General features: G+C 40.8%; 1 protein-coding gene across 2 annotated transcripts in view; it reads left to right on the top strand.

Annotated features, from left to right (window-relative positions):
- Positions 1-26893, top strand: part of SHROOM2 (shroom family member 2) — a gene marked incomplete at both ends in the record, with an annotated part of 128334 nt that overhangs the window by 64746 nt on the left and 36695 nt on the right. For both annotated transcript variants that reach the window (XM_080910785.1, XM_080910784.1), the window contains 4 exons: positions 72-223; positions 17436-17567; positions 21886-24355; positions 25906-26006. In XM_080910785.1, the coding sequence (XP_080766911.1) occupies positions 72-223; positions 17436-17567; positions 21886-24355; positions 25906-26006 (2855 nt within the window). The remainder of the gene's footprint in view (positions 1-71; positions 224-17435; positions 17568-21885; positions 24356-25905; positions 26007-26893) is intronic.

The raw sequence follows: 26893 nt of genomic DNA, 5'->3' as shown, positions 1-26893 counted from the left end.
TATTAAATTCCAAGCTGTATTAGAGGACCTATGGCTCAAGAATGTTTATGGAACCCCCTTCTCTGTTGTAGATTGAAGAAGGAAGCAAAGCTGCAGCAGTGGACAAGCTACTTGCTGGAGATGAGATAGTGGCCATCAATGATGTGAGTCTTTCAGGGTTCAGACAAGAAGCAATTTGCCTGGTGAAAGGCTCCCACAAGACCCTGAAGCTTGTGGTCAAAAGGTAAGATGTGTGTCTCTTCTTTATTTACCAAGACAAACAGAAAGGTATGGAATGATAAATTGCCAAGCTTATGTGGCTTGTCTCTGTTAGAGATCTTGATATGTGTGTGACATTAAAATTACAGTTCTCCCTCATTAGTTTCTGAACACAGCTCCAGGATCCTTCTTTCTGCCTATCACAGTCGAGAAGGACTGGGTTTTATAGTGGTAGAAGAATTTTGCTGACTCCTCTGACAGTTTTGCTGACCAAGAAGCAGAAGAGATGAACAAGAACTAGAGCTGAGCTAAAACTGTCGAGGGCTTGTTTGTCCTCAGTAACCTCCTTCAAGGAGCCAGACCCCCACCTCCCTAAGGCTGTCCTGCCTTCAAAACACAATCTGTGCTGGAGGGTCTGTTGTTGCCTATTGTTCATAGAAGGTGGTGGTCAGGTGCTTTTGATTATTTTTGTTTGTTCATTTGTTTTTTTTGAGACAAAGTTTCTTTGTGTAGTACTGGCTGTCCTGAAGCTCACTCTGTAGACCAGGCTGGTATAGAACTCATAGAAATCCCCTTGCCTCTGCTCCCAGGTGCTGGGATTAAAGATGGGTGCCACTACCACCCCCAGCCTGGGTTTGACTCTTAAGCACGAAAGACAAGAGTGGATGTGTCACAGATGCAGATAACAGATACTAGGTTTATAGTACTTTGCTGGCATTTGGGGGGCAAACTGCATGTTCCTATAAATTAGATTGGGGGTTGGTACTTAGATGATGCCAAGAAAATGAAATTAGAGACATGATGCTTTTATGTACAGGATAAAAACAATACCCCTTGCTACCCTGAGAAAACTTGTATTTTATTGCTTTCAGAAATTTCAGGCATGTGCCTTCTGAGACTTGTTACATGTCTGTTTTGATAGAATCAATATAGTTATTGATTTAATTAAAAGCTTAAACTAATGTTGGTGCATGCTTTCATTCCCAGTAAATGTGAAGCAGAAGCAGGAGGATCACTGTGAGTTCAGTGCCAAGAAGGACTTGAACATATATGTGTAATTGCACTTTTCTCAAAAAAAAAGTCATTTACTTCAAATTTTATCATACATTGAAAAACATACTTCTACTGAGCAACTCTCCCTTTTCCTCCCCACCACCCACTTGTTTTTAGCTACAAGCAGAATCCAAAGTAGAGGTTCAGAGATGAGTGAGGAGGGACTGAGGAGGTGGTTCAGTGGAAGCACACATGTGTGGGGACTGGAGTTCAAATCCCCAACACTTGAAAACAGACGGGATCCCTGGAGCAAGCTGACTAGCTAGATTAGTCAAATCAGTAAGCTCTGTTCAACCAGAGGAACATTTCTCTCCCTCAATATATAAAGCAGACAGTGATCAAGTAAGATACAAGATAACAAACTTTAACTTTTCACATACCATATGTGTAGTCTGACACATGGGAGCCCTTGTACATACGCAATAAATAAATAAATAAATAAATAAATAAGGAGAGAAAAGTGTTATCAACCCTCATTTCTAAGTGGAATATGCTTTTGAATGCCTTTTGTTTGTGTTTTGGCAGTGCTAGAGATCAGACCCAGATCCTGCTAAGCGCAAAGCAGCTTACCACTTCTACCACGGAAGCACAGCACTTCCAGTGATAAACACCCTTTTAATTAGTCCTTGTAGCTCAAAAGATACAATCTCAGAAAGTGGAATATGTGTTTTCATCGATGTATAATTCCTTGCTTACCTCACGACCCCTCAGAAGAAAATTGTCTTAGTTAGGGTTGATATTGCTGTGATGAAACACCAGAGCCGAAGCAATTTGAGGAGGACAGGGTTTATTTGGCTTAAACTTTTATATTACTGTTCATCATTGACGGAAGTCAGAACAAGTACTCAAACATAGCAGGATCCTGGAGGCAGGAGCTGATACAGAGGCCATGGAGGGATGCAGCTTACTAGCTTACTCTTTCTTACTATAAGAAAGCTCAGCCTGCTTTTTAAATAGAAACCAGGACCACCAGCTCAGGGGTGACACCACACACAATGGGTTGGGCCCTCCCCTATAAATGACTAATTAAGAAAAATGCCTTATAGTTTGGTCTTATAGAGGTATTTTCTCAGTTGAGGGTCTCTCCTTTCAGATAGCTCTAGTTTGTGGCAAGTTGACATAAATCTATCCAGTACAGAAGTCTTTTGTTGTCATGAGATCCAGTTAGTCTTAGTCAAGTGATGGTATTCGGAGGCCTCTAGGAATTGTCCCTGCCTCTTAAACCTCACTCTTTGGTTGTGACAGACTAGAACCTGTACTCTGACTAACTTGACTTTTAAATGGGATACAGGTTTCAAATCCTTGCAACTTTGGGCATCTGAATTCTTAGCCGAGGATTTCCCCCCCCCCCCCTTTTTTTTTTTTTTTTTGGAGACAGAGTCTTACTGTATAGTCCTGGCTAGCCTTGAGCTTACTTATGTTGTAGACCAGGATGACCTTTAACTCAAAGAGATTTGAACTACCTCTACCTTTAGTGTGCCAGAATTGAAGGCATGTACCATACCACCGTGCCAAACATAGCAAAGAATTTTTTTTTTCAGAAGGTACGTATAGAAACATGGAACAGATTTCATAGTCTACTTCTTTTTGGTGTCAAATCTGGTGGTGGTGGTACTGGTATGTGTGTGTGTGTGTGTGTGTGTGTGTGTGTGTGTGTGTGTGTGTGTGTGTTTCTGTCCATATATTTGGTGGGAAAATAGTTTTATTGTTTACTTTGCATTCCTATAATTATGAGGTAAAGTGGCTGTTGGTTCATATATTTTTTAGTGTTCTTGGTATAGTTTTTCATCTGGAATTATACATTTAAAAAGGATATCAATTGATGAAATAAAGCCTATTTAAATCATGCCAATGCCATGTAGGTACCAAAGAGAGGAGACCGTAGAGCTTTTCCTAGCTTGTATAGCCAAAAAGATGTAAAAGAGTTCAGAAAGAGGAATTAAACTTTTGTCCTAAAGGATTGATGGAAGCCATTATGAAGAACTCCTGTTTTGTAATCTGCATACCATTTCCTTTAAATAAGGAGTGTAGACAATTATGTGCTTTAAATAAGTAAGAATGAATAGTTTAAGTAGCAAGATTTTAAAATAAAGGAGCTTATTCAAGCATTTATTTAAAATATATTTTGTTTTAAAATATATTTGTGTTTTCAATTTTTGTAAATTATTTTGTATGAATTGTAAGTATAGAGGTATGTATTATTCAAATTTGACATGGTTCTATTTAGAGATGTGACGACATTTCCCAAGCTGGTAAATTAGTTAATATTAGGACCTGTGTTTGTTTCTTAGTACATGGTGAATAATTATTGTTAATCTTAAAGAAAAACATAGTAAAGCCTTGTAACACTTCAGAGTAGTAGGTCTTTATTTCAAATAAACCAGTTGTTTTTAAAAATCTAGCATGTATTTATTTATTTTTCTCCATGCTCTAGGCAACCACTGAATCTGCTTTCTCTACCTGTGGATTAGTTAGCATTTACTAGTATTTTATATTTTATATTGAGCTCCAAGATGAAGCGTGCCTTCTCACAAAAACTTCAAGACTTGAGGTGGCGCCATAGTAAAGCATGTGCTCAGCACCTAAGGTCCAGGTTGATTCTGAGCACCCAAAGAAGAGTCGAGCTCACAAAAGGTCACTCTGAAGGTGACTCAGCTTGTAGCTGTTAACATCTGAATTGTTGTCCCTGCATAGATTCCCCTCCCCTTAATGACAGCTGCTCCCTGCTTTTATTTCCCGTGTTTCTTTTATCTTAGTGTGTGAGGTAACCAGGGGACCAGCCAACTGGAATGAGATTTCAATAGGCCAGTTTCACAAAGCAGTGGCATCTTGTTTCACAAGGCCCCAGCAGTCTAGTCCTCATTGAGAAGCAGTGCACAGACAGTAATGCCTGAAGGGACATGGTGATATCTGTATCCCCAGTGAAGATTCTTCCACAGACAAAAGAGAATGGATACTTTTCTCAGGGGTAGCTGGGGAAGAAAAGAACTTCAACTATCATCTCCAGCAAGAGCACATGTCCTTCATGATGTCCAGGTGGCATTCGGACTCATGAGCGGTAGGGTAGGGGACTCTATAGGAGCCAGATATGTGGGGTTGTAACAAGTCCATCTACTATGTCTACCTCATTCTTTGTTTTCTAAGGTGTTTGATGTTTCAGAGTGTCCCTTTGTAGTGCTGTGTAGTTTTTAGTATACATTTGTTTGTCTCTATAAAGTTGTCACCTGCTTTGTTCTCCTCAGTTCTGCACCTAGTGATTTCGTGGCTAGGGCTGACTTGGATCTGGGCTCTAGGGTTTTCACAGAAGGCTACAGACTATTTTGTTAGGTAGCTGTATTGGTTTGACCACTCAGTTGGATTAAAAACAGTGGGGGGCAGAGACACAAGGATTTAGAGAGCTCAGCCTGGTCTAGAGTAAGTTTAATGACACTTTGGGTGGTTTATTGAGATGCTGTCTCAAAACAAACACAAAGAAAGACTGGGTGATACAACTCAGTAATTGAAATACTTATCTAGCATATGTAAAACCCTGGGTTCAATTTCTATTACTACCAAAACTACATCAAAACATACCCATGAACATTAGGGAAATTTTCTTTTAAATATTACACCATAAATTTTATAAGGCTGGTATTTTTCAATCTTTTTTTTTCCTTTACAATGAAGTGTACTTGCCTTGTTTTTAAATCTTACTCTGGTAGTTTCTTGTGATCCTGCCCTGGATTGCAATCCATTTTGTTGGGAACAAGCCAGGATAGGGTTGATTCATGTTACTTATTGCTTTGCTGGTAGTCATAAACCGTCTTGTGAATCTAATTATATCCCCTAAGCTTTCATTCAGTAGCAGATTAACACCAGAGAGGAGGCTTTTCTTTTGCTGGAAGCTGCAAGGGTTAGGCAGCCTGCATTAGATGGTTGCACATTTTGCAGAAAGTAGGCTTCAAAAGCTGGACAGTGGTCTTGCTTGCTGGGAGCAAATTTCTTGCAGTGTACATCATTCTCAGATGTTGCAGAATTTCATTGCCTTCAGCTTCAGACTGGTACCCTGTTGTGCTCTCCTCTGCTCTGGTCTCATGTGAAGCTAGCCTTGACGTGGTGGCTGGAGTGTCCCAGTGCTAATTATTAGTACAGATGTTTCTGTGAGTAGCTACTTGCACTGAGTAGTTGGTAGGAGTGATGGTTATGTGACAGCAACAGGTCCTTTGTCTCCTTCTGTTTTCTCTTCTCTTCTTTTTCTCCCTCTCTAGAGAGCCTCTTCTTGGTGGAATTCTCCCACAATAGGGACTCTTGAGGGTGTGGGGTTTCTACGGGTGTCAAGTGAAATCCATACTTTAGGATACCTTGCTATTGGTTAGTAATGGCTAAGGGCATTATTTCTATTCTGGGATCATGCTATTGTGTTTATTTCCTTGCCGAAGCAGAGATATTGAAGTTTATATCCTTATTTGTTTTCCCTTCTTTCAATATTTTCTTTATTAAGGTCAAGAAAAGAAGCAAAACCACATAGTTCATAAGTGTTTTGTCTTGAATTTGGGCTTGTATGTAGCTTAAGTAATTTAATCAGTTGAATCTCTGAAATGTTTCATTTTTTAGGTCAAAGTTAAGACTTTTGTTTTTCATTCTTTTGTTATTGTAAAAACATAAAGAACTAGATCTTTATGAAGGCTATATGCATACTGTAACGAAGGCATGTGAGTAAAATTTATAAAGTTCAATTTGGCAGAAGTATTGTCTAATGAGTCCTAGTGAGTAAAAGAGACATCACTTTGAAAACATTGATGGCTTTTAGTTTTCATGAGTTTTACTATTTTTATTAATTTTTGGTAATAATAATAGCTTTTATTATGACATTTTCTTGCATAGAGTTGTCACTATACTTTGCCTTTTGTTTTCTTCTGGTGATGAGGACTGAACTCAAGGGCCTTGCTAATGCTAGGTAAGCATTTAACTATTGAGTTACATCCCAACCCCATTGATGTTTTTTAATTATATTAAGAGACACATATTTACTATATCAAGTAAGACATTAAGAGAAACTGTTCTGTTTATTTCACATTTCTAAAGGAACTTGTTTCTTTTTGTTTTAGTTTTTGAGACAAAGTTTCACTAGGCCTAAGTCCGGGATTCCAGATGTGTGCCATGGCACTCATGTCAGAGGAAGTATAAATTATATAACTAGCTTTGCATGTTCCAGATTTTGTTGTTTTAAGATTTGGGGAATTAAGGTATAAATTGTAGCATTAACAATGCGGTTTATATTTTTATTTGTGGTGCTGTACTGTAGAGTCATAGTCCATACCTATATTCTTCCCTCAACTTATATTCTTTTTTAAAAGGGTTATCAGTGATGAGATCTACCCAACACAAAGGACTTTACTTTAGGAAGATTTCTCTATATACAGCTGAATTGTAAAGAGATTATGGAGTATTCTCTTTTGATGTATGGGAGTACAAGGAAGGACCTGCAGCCCAGCAGACACCAGGGATCTTGGAAACTTCTCAGTGGATTTGCCTGGACAGGAGGCCCATGCTTTGGTTATGTCCAACATGTTGCTCACCTTTGTTATTACTTGTAGAAGACTCATGGCTCTCAGAGGTCTCTGTCCCGCCCTTGGCTATGTTTTGAGGATGTCCTCTTTATCAGGGCTGGCTACTTAGCCTAGGAAAATGCACTTTGGTTTCTCACTAAGGGGCAGGGAGAGGTGGTACCGGTAGCACTGTAGATGGCTGCCCAGTAGGCCACAGAGACTGAATAAATGTCACCTTTTCTTAACCTCGTCCCATCAAGTTTGCTACTACTAATCCCTTGCTTATCTTTAGGGAAGGAAGCAAACACACCTCTTACCATATTAGAACCTGTGTTTTCTAAAAAGAGTTTCACCTTGCATTTTGCTCCCTTTGATTTTTTTCATCTGTTTCATTTATGCAAGGAAAATGTTTATGGTATGCGAAATGCTTAGTGTGTTTCCCTCCTACCCTGTTAGATATTGCTCCTCTCCCCACTGCTTAAATATTTCCCTGTCTTTGCCATGCAAAATACTTGTATAACCCAACCCTTAGAAAAACTACTTAGAATAGGTCCCAGTAAAGGGAATTTTATATAGCCCTTTCATGTAGTTACATTCAAAACCTTTTTAATTTAATGAAGTTGTATTCTTAATGCTTTTATTAATATGATTATGAAATGTCTGACTAACTCACTTTTTACTGGGCATTGTGGCACATGCCTGTAATTCAGTTCTCAAAAGGCTGAGACAAGAAGAACAAGAGTTCCAGGCTAGCCTAGAGTGTATAAGGTGACGCTGTCAAAAATACAAAGTAACCAAACCTAAATAAATAAATAAATAAATAAATACATAAATAAATAACTCAGGTCCTTTTGGATATGAGACTTGTAGTATTCTTTCAGGTAGAATAGTTGTTATAATGACTGGGATAAAGAGATAGTAAGTATCTGACCTCTGTTAGGGAAAATGGCTGCATTGCTTTGTTGGTATATATTTGCTTGTCTATAGCTGTAGTGAAATGACATAAACAACGACAACAGAATCCATAAAAACAAACAAAAAGCATATAGTTATTTCCTGAGCATCTTCTGTAACTTCAGTTTCTAAGCGTAACCAAACAGGTGTTAATTTATTGTCATCATTACTGTTTTCAGTTTACAGAACTGGGTGGAATTGCTCCTGCACACCAGGCAAGCACTCCATCCCTGAGCCACACCCTCAGGTCTTGAGGTTCTTTAAAGTTAAGGATAGAGAAGGTATTTTTTTTTTATTTGGCTTGGTGCTGTTCCAAAGAAAAGGACCATCTATCCTCATTGAGCTAATGTATAATACAACAGGTGGCAATTTTCCCAAGGCTACTTTTAGAGTGACCATATATGTAAGGTATTATTTAATAGGTTTTCAACTGTAGAACATTGTTAAGAATGTAAATTAATAGATTCTCTTTGAAAATTAATTTAATTGATTTTGTTTGTTTTTTCATTTTAAGACAGGGTCAGGTATCACATGTTGACTAAGTATGTACAACCTGAAGATGACCTTGAACTCCTAGTCCTCCTGCTTCTGTTTAAGAGTTGGAATTTGTGCCACCAGACCTTGTTGACAAATGCTATTTAATCAGAACAGCATTTGACTATTTACATTTATCCTGCAGCGGTTGGCTGGTTCTTCCATCTCCAGACAGGGTCTTGTTTTCTTTTCCAGGCTGCCCTTAACCATGTTGTCCTCCTGCCTTAACCTCTCAGGTGCATCAATTACAAGTGTATACTACCATAAACAGTGGGCCTGTTCTTTGTATTCAATAGACTTGGTGGTAAATTTTATGGAAGTCATTTATTTTACTGTATAATGGAATTCTTATCTCATGGTCGAAGTTCAATTTAACTTTTTTTTTTTTTTTTTTTTTTTTTTTTTTTTTTTTTTGCTACATGGTGATGCTAATATCAGTATCTTAGGTTACCTTCCTATGTGTTATGTATCTTGTGTATATATCATCTCTCTTTCTTGGTCCCTTTTCTAGAACCTTCTGAATTCTCAAATAACATTTTATCTGTGGCTACTGAGCATAAGTAGAAGCTCTAAGAAGGAGATTTCTGTTTTGAGGCAAGAGAGCCAGGATCTACTGTATGCTTGGATGACGGTGTTTTTTACTGCTTGTGAAGAATTAGAGGAGTAATTAGAATGAGAGACAGTTGCAAAGGGCCAGTTTCATTCTACTCTCCTCCTACCCTGGACCTTCCAGAAGCATCCTGCTCATCTGTGTCTTCTATGGGACTTGTCCCTTTGGGATCCTTTTACAGTCAGCCCCAACCGACATCCCTGGCCCCCAGACCAGAAAGTTTTCCACTGACATTTCTGTAGCTGTAGTCACTGAGATCACCAGGGTATTTTCAATGCATTTCCCTCTGACCCTTTATAGCAGGGATTTTCCAACATCTACCTCCTTTTATCTCTACTGAGTCTGTCAAGGACATGAACTAGGTAAGAGTTAAAAGACCTGGATTGGAGGTGGAGTCTCAGTTTCCTGTAGACTCCTTCCTTTTAGCCTTGGAGGATCCATCACACACCCTTATTCATGGGTTTCTTGGGAAGGGATCTTCTACATAATCAGCTGTAGCTCTGACACACTGACTCAGTGGCTTCTTCTGGTTTTGAAGAAAGGGTCTTGCTGTGTAGAAAAAGCTTACATCAAACATTCGGAATCCTTCTGCCTCCACTACCTCAGGGCTAGGATTATAGAAGTGAGTCACTATACCTCATTTTGTGTCTTTGTTCTTATATATAAGACTCATTAGCTCTGCTGTTATTCTTTAGGGCTATTTATAGTGGTTACATTAATGGCTGCACATTTGAATGTCTTTTGTTTCTTAGCCAACGTTATCTGTTCATTGAAGTGAGGCCAGGGAGTTGTCCTTTTAAATGCTGCTTGATGTGTTAGGCAGCTGGAAATCATGTGTTATTGATCGCAAGTGGCTTGGATAGAGAGTGCAGAGGATAAGGCTTTCTTTTTCTTTGCTTTCCAGTATTAGTAAAAGGTTGTGGCAAAAGGTCAGAAAAATGATTGTTTGGGTGTGCTTCAGTACTGGTTATGGTGTGAGTTTATTCTGTAACATTCTTTCAGCAGTGGGAAGTATGACAGGGACAGGATGGAAGACACTAGAAGCAGTTTCCTTGCTCTGGCCAGGGCTGAGATAAGGGGACTGTACTGGCTGGGAAAAGAGGAACTGTGAAGCTTTCATCTTTTGACTGAAGCTGTTATTGCTGAAGACTGGCTTTTGATAGCTTGTATCAGTTTCATCTGCTGAGTGCATCAGAACGTTTGTATCTTTCCTGAATTCTTCTAATGTATAAAAGCAGGGACTCTTTTCACTCGTGTCCCAAAGGACCAGATCTTATCAGGCACCATGCTCCCATTCACAGCATGGCATTTTCTGCAGCACTGCCTAGGAAAGAATGTCCTGTTCTGCTAATTTCCCACACAGTGCCAATGAACAGTCAACATTTCTTTATTTTCCATTCTTCTGTTTATTTTGTGTAGCTTGTAGCTGCCCTTGAGTTACCTGTGTTCCCACAAGTAGCCCCCAGTGAGCTAACTAGTGCACTAAGCTAGACTTGAGTAGAATTATCTTTGGTTTGTCATCAGTGTCTCATGTCTTCCCAGAAACCACCAACCACAAACACCCCTTCTTCTTGCTTTCCCTCTGCCACTCTAGGATTCACAGCTGTGTTCCTTTTCAGGTGCACTTAGTATGACTGACTTAAATTTCTATTTTCATTTAACAGCTGGCTCAGCCACTGAAGGACAACTCCACAGCTTTGTCTTACTTTATTTATTTAGAAAGGACCATATGGGGTGTCCCAAACTGGCTCTTGGAACTTGCCATGTAGCTCAGGCTGGCTACAAATTTTAGATTTTCCTGAGTGGTCACGTTACATGCCTGGACTCTCAGACCTAGCTACTTTTTTTCTTACAGTAGATAAAACAGTGTCGCCATCAAAAGTACTCTAACATATATTTTATAATATATGTTCAGTTAACCTGCAAGCAACACACCAGCCAAGTGGTTAACATCATTCTAGTAAGTTCTGCTGTCTAGAATGCCCTCAGCTGAATAGGATCATAAAACATGGGCCACAGATGCTCTAATTAGTGAGTGGTAACTCCAAGAGGGGAAATGCTGTCTGTCTTGAAGACAAAGCCCTGGAGCGGTCCTTCATTGGCTCCTGACTCTGGGCCATGTTTTTGTTGGGCTTGAGAACTCCTTTGTCCACAAAGTGGAGAACTCATTTAATACTGCTGGACCAACCTACCCCCTGATAATCATAAAAACCGTTGGCTGAACTTAGAGAACCTGAGAGTATGGAATCATTCTTGACAAGGTGGGGCAGCAGCTGGTACTTGGGGTGGTGGCAGAGAAAACACCTGGCAGGCTGGTCAGAACTGTGTAGCCCCTGGGAAGGAAACTGGCAGGAGGTAGTAAAGTGGAGATTTTAAGGGTTCTTTGGAACATCAGTTGTGTTGGATGGTGCTTGGCTGGGGCAAACACACAAAGGCAGTGGACACAAGTGAAAGGCTAAGGCAGACTTTTAAAGGAATGTTTCACTGAAGCAGACACAGGTGTTCTGCTAAAACAAGTATGTGAAAGGACATGTGATGAAGGATTCTTTGCTAAGGACATGCATGTATTGGTCTGCCTTATACTGGGTAGTTGAGAAACACCAAAACACTTTTGGTGGTGTGCTGTATGCAGTTTCTTGCCACTTTTACTGACTCAGGCTTATTGTCAGAGTGATGTCAGCTGAGAGAGAGACCCATGTGCTGAGGCAAGACCCGTGGAGAATGCGTGATGGTTGGAGAGATATAATAGGGTTCTACGATAGTGATGGAGGCTGAGCTTGGCTGATAGAGCTGTGCTCTCGGGCCTTCACTGATCTTCGCTTCCCTGAGAGAGGCACAGCCAAGAACTTCTGGCCCCTTCTGCTGACTTGTACCAAGGTGAGGCCTGGCTGTCTCTGCTAGGTAGTGCCTTGGCTGCTGATTCCTATTTGCTCTCCCAACTCTACTGAACTGAACTGCTGGTGTATCCATGAAGTGTTTGCAAGTGGATTGAGCTGCTGCTGACCTGTGAACTGAACTGCCGATTTCCAGACAACACAGAAGTTGTCCAAAGAACCTTTCTAAACAGGTCCACGTCCCCCATATCCTTTTTCTCCCACTACCTCTGGTTGACAGCGGGCTAAAAGGGAGGTTAAAGTGTTTAAGAACCATCATTAAAAATGGGTTTTGAAAAAAAACCTAAAGTTTCAAGGTAGAAACTGACTCAGAGAGAGAGAGTTATTCTAGAGGCTTAGTAAGGAAAGGAAGTGTACAGGTGGTAGTAAAGGTACTTCTTAATTTGTTTGGAAAACTGTAAGTGTGGGTAAATTGCCAGGAGCCAGCCAAACTCCAATCTTTCTTACCCTGGAACTTCTGAAAGCATCCTGCCTTCTGTGGGCCCTGCTGGGGGTTGTATTGGTTTTATATACCCCTCTAAAGGCTGTGGGCTACTGTTGAAGTCTATGAGGCCCAAGTATGAAGTAAGGTGTAAGGCCTTTGGAAATTTTGCCTCTTAGGTGGTAGATTCTCTAAAACACTAGCCACTCTTCCTTCACTCTCAGTATGTACAAACAGCCCCCCTAACCTTCCTGGTCACTATTTCAAGGTAAGGGAATGTTCTGAGCTATTTCCTCAGGTGTCCAGAAATCTGAACACCCAGGCCTCCTTACCACTTGCAGAACTACTTGGCGCAGGACAACCAGACACATATTGTATTTGAGGAGAAGGTACAGCCTCACTATCTTCTAAATAGTTGCAAAATAAACCCAACTCATATATGACTATTTTTTTTTTTGAGGGGAGAAAAGGATTCTGTATTTCCAATGAATGACAGAAACTTCATTGAAATACTTATGCTAATAATTAACACAATGAAACAGAAGCTGGGCATTGTGGTACTCAGTCACAATTTTGATTGTAGGTTGCACATCAAGTTACAGATTATTCCAGGCTGTGCAATAAGAGACAACCCCCATTTTTATTTTATCACCCTATTCCAGTTTGCATACTGGTAAGCTGAATCCTGTTCTTTAAAAATAAAGTGTATCTAATATCAGGCTAGAGACTTGGTTTAGTGTGTAATACACTTGCCATAGACACATGAGTATCTGGGTTTGGATCTTCAGAATCTGTGTAAAGCCAGATGCAGCAGCACATACTGATAAGTGCTCTTACAGCAAAGTGTGAGGGTGAGACAGAATCCCCAGAAGCTTCATGGGCCAGCTAGCATTTCATATGGAGACACAAAAGACCCTGTCTCAAATAAGGCAAGCTAGCTCTGACATCCAAGGTTGACTCTGAACTATGCTTGTGTACTGTAACGTGTGACTGCACATACATACACAAACCTGCACTCACATGCAAACATGTATGTGCGTGCGTGCGCACGTGCACACACACACACACACACACACACACACACACACACACACAAAGACCATTTTCAAGTTGGACATAAAGTTAATTTTTTTAACTGAAGCAAATTCGGTTTGTTGTACATTTAAGTCAGTTGATTTCAGGAAAAGTTACTAGAGTATCAACAGTAAAATCGTTCTTGCTCTTTGCATGATCTAGAAACTGGGTAAAAACTCAGTGCCATTAGCCACTTCAGGCTGTTTGCCTCTTCTGATGTGGCATACACTGGGTTATATCTGTGTCCTACTCCCTGTACCCATATTTCTAGGGACCACTTGTTTTAAGCCTATGCCTGGGAGGAAACAGGAGAGTCTTTTTTTGTAAGTGGATTTCAAATGTTCTTGTCACCTGAGAATGGGTAGAAACTAGTGGGCCAGTAGGTGGCATCAGAGAACACACCATCTCCTCAGAATTGTGAATGACAAGCTAGCTAGCCTCTAGATGCTATCCGTTTCTTATTAATACAACCCCAGTTGTTTCTCAGCATCTGAAATGCTAACTAACCTGATGTACTTAATTCCAAAATGTGTTCATGGTATACCAGTACATTCAGAGCAATCGAGTGCACGTTAGGAAAATTTTACTGTCCATGTTAGGCATTGGGATCTTCAGTGATTATATATAAGAATATAATTATTTTCTCTATATATCTTCATTTGTTTATTTTTAAAAAATAGTCTAAATAAACACAGTAACCCTAAGTATTCTTAACATCCCCACTATTCTTGTAATCTTCAGTTACTCCTTACTGTTCTTCTTCATTGCTTTATTTAAGACAGTCTCAGTAAGATCTTAGTTGCTGGAGCGCGAGAGGTGCCTCAGTGGTCAAGAGCACTGACTGCTCTTCCAGAGGTCCTGAAAGAGTTCAAATCCCAGCAACTACATGGTGGCTCACAACCATCTGTAATGGGATCCAATGCCCTCTTCTGGTGTGTCTGAAGACAGCTACAGTATACTTATATAATAAATAAATAACTTTTAAAAAAGATCTTAGCTGCTGACTATTGAAATTGACATATCTGTGTGTTATCTTTTAAATATCAATGTTATTATCAGTGTGTGTGTGTGTGTGTGTGTGTGTGTATGGTGTGTATTATGTGCACTGTGTAGTTGTGGAGGCTACAGGAAAAACTTGAGGCATCAGTGTTCTTCCATCTTTATGTGGCTTTGGGGATGGAACTCAGGGTCTCAGGCTTGTGAGGCAAGTGCCATTTTTAGTGGAGCCATCTTGCTAGCCTTGTGTATTGTCCCAGAGTCATACAGATACAGTTGAGGATGCTTTCACCTAACCATCGGACTGAACATGGGGACCCCAATGAAGGAGCTTAGAGAAAGGTCTGAAGGAGCTGAAAGGGTCTGCAACCCCATGGGAAGAACTACATTATCAACCAATCAAACCCTCCACAACTCAGATGGACTAAAACACCAACCAATGAGTTCACATGGCTCCAGTTGTATATGAAGCAGAGGATAGCATTGTCTAAAATCAATGTGAGGAGAGGCCTTTGGTCCAGTGAAGGCACGTTTTCCCAGGGTAGGGGAATGCCAAGGTGCTGAGGTGGAGAGGGTGGTTGGGAGTGGGAGCACCTTTGTGGAGGCAAGTGGAGGGGGAGGGAGGATGAAAGTGGAGGAAAGGGGATAACATTTGAAATGTAAATACAGTGAATATCCAATACAAAAAAAAAAGAACCTTCTGGATTGTTCATGGCCTCACAGAACATAGTGCATTATCTGTACACACTTTTCAAAACTGTATTTCTATCTTACTTAGTCTATACCCTCTACGCTTGTAGAACCTCTCCTAGCGACCTTCCACACACACACATCCTCCTAGGTGTGGTGGAGAGCCCTCTTCCATAGTATCAGGCTCTGGTTCTGTCATGCTAACTACTGACTCTTACAAGGCTTTGGAGAAAAATTCTAAAATAGCCAGGAAGAAGTTACAGGCTTCCTACAAGCATGTTATTTCTTCCCATTCTGTTATCTTTATTTTTAAAAAAGTAAGTGGGATCTTATGCAGTGAACTCAGGCTTGCTGGGAAGTTACAATGTAACCCAAGCTAGGCTCCAGCATAAGCAGTCCTCCTGCCTCAACTTCCTGAGTGCTGGGATTACAGGCAAGAGCTAGTACACCTGCCTCCATTCTGTTACTTGCTGGTTACCCTAAGCAAGCTCACACTGAAGGAGAAGAGGTACAAATACAACTAATGGGAGGGTAGCAAAGATGTTCCAGCCACTTTAAATCTATTACACATTTCGTAAACCAAAAACAAATTTATTGCTGCTATTTTAGAATTTGCTTACTAATAGTAGTTTGCTGGACACTGCTCTCCCATGGCCTCAGCTACTATCTCATGGCATTCTAGTATGGGGGTTCAAATAGTGTCATCATAGGTGAGGCATTTTTTTCCTTAGCCATATTTTCCCTTTCCTCTGCCCTCATGTTCAGTCAGTTTAGTTCATTATTCTTATCAGTTAACTGGAAAGAGAGATGAAAAAGCTATAGATATTATAACATAGGAAAACCCAGCAGAAATTAAGTGCATATGATTAGAGCCTTACTTCTGAAGATTTTGAAGAATTCTGTGAGGTACATTGCTGATTTTGTAATTCCTTACTTATATTCTTTTTCTAGTACCTGTAAAATGATCACAAAGTCACCATTTTTTTTTTGCACCTTGCATACTCATTAAGACTGTACAAGTCATTAAAATGTTTGTGTTATAATGCTTTTCAGTTTTATCTTAGAAAATATTTTTTTACTGTGTTACACTATTTAATATTTTTTGCCTGTGGGAGAAAATGCCTAGTCTGTTAGTTACCTGAAGCTGTTCGACTGTCTACTATGATGTCATTTCTATCTTAAATTGGAGCTTTGAGAGGTAAGGGTAGCTTCATGCAGTGACTTTGGAGTTGAGGGGACTTTGGGTGGATCTCCATGTTTGTGGTTGTTGTTTTGGGGGTACTAGAGATCAATCCCAAGGCCTCCTACATAATCTGTCTTTAAAAAACACTCAGAACAATAACAACAAAACAAATCAGAGCTGGAGATGTAACTCAGTTGGTAGAATGCTTGCGTAGTAAGTATATAGAAAACTCCTAGTTCTATCACCAGCACTGCACAAATCTGGGCTTAAGGGTGCTCCTGGGAATTTGAGAGGTAGAGGCAGGAGGATCAAGGCTAGTTCAAGGCTAGCTCTGGGTATATTATAAATTGTCTCAAAAAGGTTTATAACATTTCTACCTTACAAACATTAATCTTATCCATTTATAGAGGAATATATAAAAAACTAAGGGTAGTTTTAGAGCCAGTGATTTCCACTCTGTATCATGGCAACTTGATCATTAGCAACTGTCAATTGTCCTGAAGCTGTTTGTATTTTAATGTTAATTTCACTTCCCCAAGAAGGGCTTCCCAGTCACATACTCAAGAGGTGACTTCATCTGAATCTGCCCATTTTAATTAGTAAAATAAAGGAAAGCAAGTGACTGGGTGGGACCAGGGAGAGAGGAGAGGTCTGAGGAGGTCAGAGGAGGAGAGAGGCTGGGCAACATGGAGGTTCCCAAGCACCAGCTGGACCCAGGTGGGATTGATTGGCATTAAAAGGCTATGAACATTAAGGATTGTATAGGTCTAATACCTCATATAGAAGGGCAGTTTGTATCCTTGTCTATTTGATGCAATCTTGTTGTGTAGAAGGTTTATGGATTGAGAATTGAATATATAAACCTGAATGAAAAGCTGTCCGGCTGTAGAGTTGTATTTATGTGGGATTTTGGGGTAGGGAAACATCCCAGGACAGAGGCAGAGAACAGGTGGTAGAAAACCACCAGGGAAGGGAGTTGAGAGGACAAATTGGGCCATGGTGTCTCGGACTGGGCGCCAGAGGTGCTTACGACTCTGTATCAGGGTTGGGCCTGAGAAGTGAGACCTCAGGGCCAGTAGAGAGATAAACCGGTTTTTTTTTTTGTTTTTGTTTTTGTTTTTTAATATTTACTGCAACAGCAACCATCTGAAATAATGTGCATATCCATATACAGTAGAAAGCAGCTGTAAGCCATGTGTGTTGGGTGGCAGCAGATACCATTGGTTTCCTTTGTTGGGTCCTACTGTTGTCCTGGACAGGAAGAAGTGTTTGAAGTCCCTTTGTCTACATTCTTTTCCAGGAAAAGTGATCCAAGTTGGAGGCCTCACTCCTGGCATGCTACCAAGTTCTTCGATGTCCACCCTGAGCCAACAGCCTCACTGTTTCTGAACACCAGCAGTTCCCCTTCCTGGAAGAACCAGCACCCGGCTAGGTAGGTACTCTTTCTCCCAGTCCAGACACCATGTAACTATGACTTTCTGTACTCAGAAATCCCCATTGACTTCAGAACACTCAAAGCTGTTGATGCTCAATTGCAGTTTGAACTGAATATTTCACTGAGCTCAGAAACATCTGGCAATAGAAAAGAAGTTAAATGGCAAGTCAAAGGGTGAAGAATCTTCCCCCTCTTCTTGTGAGTGTTTCTTAAGGAAACTTCAGTTTTTATTTTGTGGAGTCCTTTGAAACTGTCAAGTGTGACACCAAGGAGTTGGTGGTTCTGAGTCTAGCAGGTGGAGTTTCCATAATATCTCTGTGTTCTCAGACACCACCTTCTTTGGAAGGTATTTCCATCTTCTTTGGAAGGTATTTCCATGAATTGACAAGCAGGTGATGTTTATAGGGAGAGTTTACTATGTCTATGTATGTGTATCTGAGTGTGATTTTGGTACATAAGTACGGTGCCTTCAAAGGCCTGAAGGTTTTAGAACCCTGGAGATAAAGTTGCAAGCAGTTGTAAAACAAAGTTCCTCTGTAAGAGTAGTAATTGTTCTTAAATGCCAACCTACTTCTCTAGCCCTATGATTGTATTTTCTAACATACAAAATAATGTTTTTATGACATTTTAATATGCATACATTGTTGCACTTTGCTTACATTTACCTTTAGTTACTACCCATTTTCCATCCCATTAGCCTTCTTCCCCCTCTCTTACTTTCTCTCTCTCTTTCATTCTGTATAAGAAAGAACATATACCCCTGCCTCATCTTTTCAACTTCCTCATTCTCCTTATTTTTGGGATAGGGTCTCACTATATTTGTTCTGGTTGGTCTGGTAATTGCTAAATAGACTAGACTAGTCCTTGAACTAGTGACCATCTTCCTGCCTAAGCCTTTCTGGAACTAGGATCATAGGTATACATCACCACATCTACTTCCCTTCTCCCATCCCCAAATATAGATGGAACCCAGGGCCATTTGCATAATAGGCACATGTTCTATCAATGTTTTGTCCCTAGCTCAGCAATTTCTCTTTTCACAACCATCTCAAATTTCCTTGAGGCTGTTAGTAAATGCCTCTCTGATAACAGACTGCAGAGTATAGTGCCTATGTGATGTAAAGGAAGTACTTCTCAAGTGCGGTATTACATAATATTCAAAGCAACATGACTGGATGGTATTTATTTTGAAAACCCACAGATTCTCCACTGAGCAAGAAAACAGGTTGAAAATGTGCTTTATACTTTCTCATTGTAGTACCTTGAATGTAATAGAATCTTCTACTTACCAGCTTAGCCAGTCACCACGTTAGAGAAACATCTAAGCTAGCTACATCTGTGTATAAACTGGGCTTCATGCTATTTGTATCTGGATGAATTTATGGTAATGAATAATCTGTAACATATTCTGTTCATTAGGGATGCAATCTGTCCTTAAAGAAAGTGCTATCAAAGCCAAGTGGTTATCTGTCATCCTTGATGTAGCCAGGTTTGTCTCCTGTCTTACCATACTTGCGGTTTTCTGTCTTATCCTCACTCTCCCCTAATATAATATAGCCACACATATTTTTTTCCCTTGAAGCATGGAAAGTCCAGCTTTAGGGAAAATATTTAGCACCCTGTAAGTAAGAGACTTACAGTAATACATGTACCGTGACTATTCTGTAGAACAATTACTTTCTCAGTTAATTACTTACCTTGTTTTAGGCACAATCCTGACTAAGAATGTGTGGTTTCAGTATGCATGTATAGCTCATCTGGGCAGAGCATCACATGATTCTGCTGGTAACCTCTGTTGCTTCTTGTCTCAGTCAGTATCCAACTGAGAATTTAAGAATGAATTGTTGGTAATTAAATATTTGAGAATGGAAAAGAAATGTCCCTAAAATGTCTCTTGTAATTGTAAAGTTGTTGATGGTTCTTTAAGATGAATTGTGTGCACCACAGCCTATGTTATAAGAGGCTATTTTCACTGGCGCTGCTAGTTGTTTAATTCGGCTATTATAACACAAGATGTAGAAAGAAGAGCATGGATGGCTGTGTTTCTTTAAAACTTAAAATTTGAGTTTTGTCTCATTATCTTAGGTCAGTCAAGAGAAATGCTCCTGTTTTTTCCCTTTGACTATTCAAAATATTTAAGAATATACAAATAGGTTCAAGCATAGTCCCTACTTTCTCCTCTATCAGAAGTATTAGGGCTTCTGTTGAGGTTCTTGGTCCATTTAAAATTGAGTTTTATGAGAGTAAGAGATAAGACGCTAGTTTAATTCTTGTAGCTATCCAGTTTGACTAGCACTGTTTGTTCAAGATACAGTCTGCTCTCCAATAGATTTATTGGCCTTTTTTCTCATGAATTAGGTGGCTGTTGAAGTATGAGCAGATATGTGGGTCCTCAGTTCTATTGATAAATGTGTCTGCTTTTATATCAGTATTGTGATGTGTTTTTGTTACTATAGTTCTGTTGTACAAGTAGAAATATGGGATGGTGACAACCTCAACGTTTTTGTAGTTGTTCAAGATTATTTTAACGATTCTGGGTATTTGTATTTTCCTGTGAAATTTAAGATTTTTTCAATTTCTGTGAAGAATTGTGTTGGTATTTTGATGGGGATTGCACTGAGTCTGTAAATCGCTGTTGGTAGAATCACCATTTGCACAGTTCTACCAATCAGTGAGCATAGGGGCTCATTCCATCTTCTGGTGCCCTTCTCAGTTTCATTCTGCATTGTCGTAAAGATCTTATGATACAAGTCTTCCACTTAGACTTATTTTGAAGGGTTTTTTTTTTTTTTTATTTTGTTTTGAACACTATTATACATGGAATTATTTCTCCAATTTCTTGGTACATGTTTGCTGTTTGTATATAGAAAGGCTACTGATCTTTATGTTAATTTTACATCTTGCTACTTAGTTGAAAGTGCATATCAACTATAGGAGTTTTGTGGAGTCTAGGTAGAGAACACTATCATATGTACATAAGGGTACTGTGACTTCTTCCTTTCCTATTTGTATCTCCTACATCTCCTTCTAGCTAAGACTTTAAGTGCTATACTGAACAGAGTAGTGCTCCTGTCTTTTTCATGATTTTAATGGAAATGCTTTGAATTTTTTCTTCATTTGGGAAGATGTTGGCTATGGGCTTGCCTTTATTATATATGCCCTGTGTTCCCAGACTTTCCCCAAGACTTCTGTCAGAATGAATGTTGACTTTTGTCAAAGACCTTTTTTACATCTAATGAGAGATGTCGTGTGGTCTCTATTTTTGAGTGTATTTATGTAGTGGATTATGTTTATTATGTATGCCTTCATCTTTGAGACGAAGGTGATTTGGTCATGGTGGATAATCTTTTTGTGTTTTTGAATTTGATTTGCAAGTCTTTTTATTGAGAACTTTTGCATTCATGTTCTTTCAGAAATAATTTTCTCTCTCTCGTTGAGTCTTTGTCCAATTTTAGTATCAGGGTAATACTGGCTTCATAAAAAGAATTTGAAAATATATTTGCTGTGAAATAATTTGAGGAATTATTAATGTTTCTTCTTTGAGGTTTTGATAGAGTTCTGCACTGAATCCTTCTGGCCCTGGGTTTTTATAAGTTAAATTTTGTAGTTCCCCCGCCCCCAAGACAGGGTCTCTCTCACTACATAGTCCTGGCTGTCCTGGAACTTGCTCATGAGACCAGGCTGGCCTTAAACTCACATCTCCCTGCCTCTGCCACATGTTTGGATTAAAAGTGTGTGGAAGAGTTTTAGTTGTTTCACTATCATCAGATGTTATGAGTCTGTTTAAATTATTTCATGAGATGGTTCGGTGGGTAAAAGTACTTGCAGTACAAGGTGACTTGAGCTCAATTCCTAGAACCCATAGAAAGGCAGAAGGAAAGAAACAATTCTATAAACATTATTCTCTGACATTTTATACATATGCTCTGACATGTGCTTGCATTGCATGCACACATATCATGTATACATACACACACAATAAAAAATAAATTTAGGATTTTTTTAAAGATCTAAGAACCATTCTTAGTTCCAATCTCTGCTCTTAACCAATGCTGGACTATAGAAATGTTAATTCAGACACGGCTTGTATCACCATGGGTATTAGTTTAAGAAAATGCAGTGACATTGAAGGCTTTTTTTAAGTCACTCAGTAGTTTGACAACCTTTTTAGTGTGCCCTCAGAAATGCCCTCTTCTCCCAGTTCCCAATCAGTTACTATTGAGTATCCTTCTGAGGGGAGGACCAGCTATACTCACAAAGCTATTATCCTCAGACCTTACTCTTTGTAAACCTTTCTTTGTGCTTCTCCTTGTAGTTCTTCCTCCCATGATTTATCTGGCTCGTGGGAGCGTACAAGCCTACAGCGCACTTCTGACCACTTCAGCTCCATGGGCAGCATAGACAGCCTGGACCACAGCTCCCAGCTCTACCCATCTGGACACCTCTCATCTGCCAAGTCCAACAGCAGCATTGACCACCTGGGTGGCCACAGCAAGCGAGATTCGGCTTATGGCTCCTTTTCCACCTGTTCCAGCACCCCTGACCACACCTTGCCCAAGGCTGATGCCTCTTCCACTGAGAACATTCTCTACAAAGTTGGCCTTTGGGAGGCCTCCAGGCCAGGCAGCAGCCGACAAAGCCAGTCTACAGGTGATCCTCAGGGACTGCAGGACAGGCCATCGTGTTTTATACCAAGGGTTCCTGGTAATAGTAGTAAAAGCCCAAGGCCAGAGGATAATGTTGAGCCCAAAATAGCCACTTCTGGGAGGTCCAATTTTGGGCCTGTCTGGTATGTTCCTGACAAGAAAAAAGCCCCTTCTCCCCCACCTCTTGGACTTCCTTTGCGCAGTGATAGCTTTGCTGTGGCAGCCAGGGGCCATGAAAAGGCACGGGGCCCTCCGTTCTCAGACTTGGCCAGTATGCAGCACTTTACCACCCTACCCCATGTGCAACCCCGAGGTGACCGCAGAGTGGAAACTACTGATCGACAGTGGAAGCTTGCACATCCAAGTGGTGGCAAAGAAATAGGAAATGTGGGTTACCAGCCAGAAGGCCACCTGGATTGCCGTTGGCTATGCTCTGATGATAGGGCAGGTAGGCCCTCAGGGATTCCAGGCAGGCTCCAGTTCTCCCTTTCCAGCACCGATGTGCACCTTCTGAAGTCTTACCATGGGAGCCAGCACTCACAGCAGTGCAGTGATGAGAGCCCAAGGTTTCCCTCATCACCAAGGGAACAACTTCATATAACTCCTGGCGGAGGTCTGCAGGAGCCTCCTGAACCGTCTCAGGATGACAATCCCGCTCAGGTGAGGTGGCCTGGTTCTGTCAACCAGAAGCTAGATGACAGAGGGCGGAGCCATTATTTTCCTGTGTCCCCCAGGCAGCCTGTGCAGGGGAGTACTCAAGTTGTGATACCCCGAGGTGACTATTGGCATTCAGACACAACTTCTGTGGACCTTGAATATCCTCTCTTACGCCCGATAGGCCAGAGGGGTTACCTACAGCAGCATGAGGAGAACCCAGCCTCTCCTGAAAGAGAGGGGTATCACCAGCTAAATGCAGGGATTGAAGGCTGCTGCTCAGGAATCCAAGAGCGTCCTAGAGCCAGCCACACTGTGAGAGCTGGTCTGCAGTGTCCTGGCAGTGACTTGAAGTTAGTGGATGGAGAGAGTGGGAGAATTTCTCGTCAGAGGACACCCATGCTGCACTCTCTAACCCAAGATGGTGCATGGAGGCCTGGGAACAGTAAGGATTGTGGAAATGAGAAGCCACCATTGCTTGATGCCCAGGTGGGTAAACCCACACGGAGGAGTGACCGTTTTGCCACAACACTGAGGAATGAGATCCAAATGCGTAGAGCAAAGCTGCAGAAGAGCAAAAGCACAGTGACATTAGCTGGAGATAGTGAGTTTGAAGACTATGCTGGAGATTGGAGAGCTGATGTGGGGGCTGTCCCAGACGGTTCCTTCCCCAGTACCTATAAAGAGCACCTGAAGGAGGCCCAGACACGGGTTCTGAAGGCCACCTCTTTCCAGCGCCGAGATTTAGATCCCACCCCAGCAGATCAGTATCCAGGACCACCAGAACACAGGACTTATGACCACAGTGCCTCATCTTCTTTATCTTCTTTCCCTGGGGAGCCAGACTCTACCTCCCGCCTCTGTGAGGCAGGTCTAGCCAAGCCACCCTCTTCTGGAGGTGGCGTACCCCACATTCTTCGAATTGGAGGCCGAAAACGGTTCACAGCAGAGCAGAAATTAAAGTCCTATTCTGAGCCAGAGAAAATGAATGAAGTGGGGCTTTCAGGGAACCAGAGTCCTCATCCTACTGTCAGGACACCTGAGGATACTGTGGGTACATTTGCTGACAGGTGGAAGTTTTTTGAGGAAACAAGCAAATCTCTTATCCAGAAGCCAGGCCATAGGCAAGCTCTTTGTGGGCTCCCAAGAGAGAAGGCTGAGAAGCCACAGACAGGGGGCCATGAGTGCGAGAGTACAGATTCCTGGTTTCAGAAGAGGTCACGGGCCACCTCCTGTGGAGAGATCCTCAGTGATGACAGAAAAGTAGGAAAGGCCTCAGAGAAATTGAACCCACCAAGAAGGCTTGGAACCTTCGCGGAATATCAAGCATCTTGGAAGGAACAGAGGAAACCTCTGGAAGCCAGGAGTTCTGGACGATACCATTCAGCAGATGATATCCTGGATGCTGGTCTAGATCAGCAGCAGAAGCCACAGTACATTCATGAACGGTCTCGTTCATCACCGTCCACAGATCACTATTCACAGGTATGCAGTATACAATAAGCCATAACTTAGCTTGCACTGAGCAGCACCTTAAGATTCTTAGGGCATAGCCAACATATGTTCTAGTTTGAAAGATGAGGTGATGAAATGGCTTCCAGCACTATCATTTTAAGTGCCATATATGTGCAAAAACATCTCTTTTTTTTCATTTTCATTTCACTATCTTGGTACTTAATTAGCTTGTATCTATTCTCATGTTAAGCAAATAATTCTAGGTGTTGGGAGACTATAGGAAGCAATTGCTTTATCTGGAGTTACAGGAGATTGTAAGCTGCCTAATGTGGGTGCTAAAGACTGAATTGTAGTCCTCTTCAAGAATAGCAAGGATTCTGCTGAACCATTTCTCTAGCAAACCCCACCTATTCACTTTTAAAATATTGATATGGGGTGGGATGGGGTTAAGAATAATAAAATTTTAAATTTGATGTCATTTATTATCTGGCATTTATTCCATTTATATCCTCACTCATTCCTAGGGTTGAAATTGATACTTTCTAGATAAGCAGTCTACCATGGATCTATACCACAGTTGTCTTTTTACCTTATCTTTCTTTTTTGAGACAAGATCATTTTGCAGTTCAGACAACAAATCTTGAACTTGTGGTCTTCTTTTCTCAGTCTTTTGAGTACTTGAGATTATAGAATTTTGCTCTGGTAAAATGCATTTATTGATTAATTAATCTAATTCACTGTTTGTCCCCTCATAGTGCTGGAGACCAACCTAGGGCCTCATGATTATTAGGCTATACCATCTTACTCGAACTATACCTACCATACCAGGCTCTCTTGCATTATTTTAAGGTGACAGTTTTGATGTTTGAATTAACTTTGAACTTTTAGAAAATTATATATTCTTATCAGTACTGTAGAATCCAGAGTCAGTCACTTTTCCTGTGCTTCTCTTCTGTCTCTGTTTCTCTCTTTGCTTTTTATAATGCATGTGATCTGTGGGGGAAAATGTTATAGTACAATATTAACACCCTCATTTTCTTATAAATGAAGTACCAGTGACTTTCTTAGAAGATACCCACCATGTTGTACATGGAGGGATAGTTAGGCATTTGGTACTGAAACTTCATGCAGACCTAGGGAGAGCTGTTTCTAGAACTCTGATTTATCCACAGTTGAGTATGATCTTTGAGAATTCCATGCTTTCTCAATTAGGATTAAGAATCCCAGCCCCCACAAGTCCTAGACTGTGAGGTTTCACAGTAATGACTTGTGACCAGCTGTCTTTTATTGTTTCTTTTAGCCAATTGTATCACATGGTAACAGCTCTCACATAGTTCTGTTTCCTGCTTAGAACTGAAGTGGATGCAGGGGTCCTGGGTCAGTGGTCTCAATAAAGTACCTTGCAGAGATGAAGAGCCATATCCTCTGACCAGGTCTCAAGTCTGAGACAACAGGCCTTACCACAGGCATTGTGAGACAGGCACACAAAGTGAACCCACAAATGAGGGGTTTCGTAATAACAGCCGTCTTAGGCATGCAGGCAGTTTGATGACTCTGTGTCTTATGTTTGCTCTTCATAGGAAGTGCCTGTTGAACCAAACAGGCAGGCAGAGGACTCTGGTGGCCACAAAGAAGCACTTCTCTGTGCACTGCAAGCCGAGGAGGGATGCTCTGTGCCAAGGTAGGTAAATGGTGGATTTGGAATTGCTGAAAAGTTGTGTTGAGGGTCAACATCTTTATGGAAAGTAAATGCTAGGTTAACAGAATAAGTCTGGGTTTTGCTAACTGAGAGTGATTTTTCACCATCACTGAGATCTTAAAGTTTGGAGGAGAGAGAACCTGTGAGTTCTGCAGCCCTGCCCGGAGAAGCAGGGCAGTAATAGCCTTTAGTGTTCTAAAAATGGCTGTTGTAATTTTTTTTTAGTGAAATGCTTTATGGAGACAAAATGAATGTCCAGCTTGACATCCTTAAACAAAGTACTTAACTGAAGGGATACTTTTACTGTCTGGCACACAGCTGTGTTTGTGGGCCATGGTCTCAGAATTGTCGCAAAGGGTTTTGGCCAAGTTTTCTAAATTGGGCTTATTTAATGAGTTAATCTGAGTTTTAAAATAGAAGTAGATTGACTCCGAAGAGAAAGGCAAGATCTGTGGGGCCTGAAACAATCAATTCCAGATTGTCAGGGTGGATAACTATTGTATTGTGCAAAGGATGAATTTGATTAGATGTGTACACATTGTGATCTTGCCCTTTCTGTGGACAGGGAAAGTGAATAGTGTATATTTGCAGATGTAATCTAACCCTGTGTTACAGGAAGGATGGAAATCAGCACGTACCATAGTCTTTCTTGAGTGAAGATATTTCTAATGCCTTGTACATCCCATGTGGCTGGTGTAATATTCAAATGAAACACTGACTTCAAAGCTCAAGGTTCCATTGCAGAAATAACCAATTTAGATGAATGCTCTCAAGAGCTTTATCTAGTGAGGACTTATTTCACATGTTTTCCCACTAACTGTTGTTAGCCCTATTCAAAAGTATCACATGTTTATGTGACTGCGGTGACC

The sequence above is a fragment of the Micromys minutus genome (genome assembly GCF_963924665.1).
Source record: "Micromys minutus genome assembly, chromosome: X".
NCBI classification, from domain to species: domain Eukaryota; kingdom Metazoa; phylum Chordata; class Mammalia; order Rodentia; family Muridae; genus Micromys; species Micromys minutus.
Note: the sequence above shows the minus strand (reverse complement) of the source record. Positions and strands in the feature narration are given on the sequence as shown.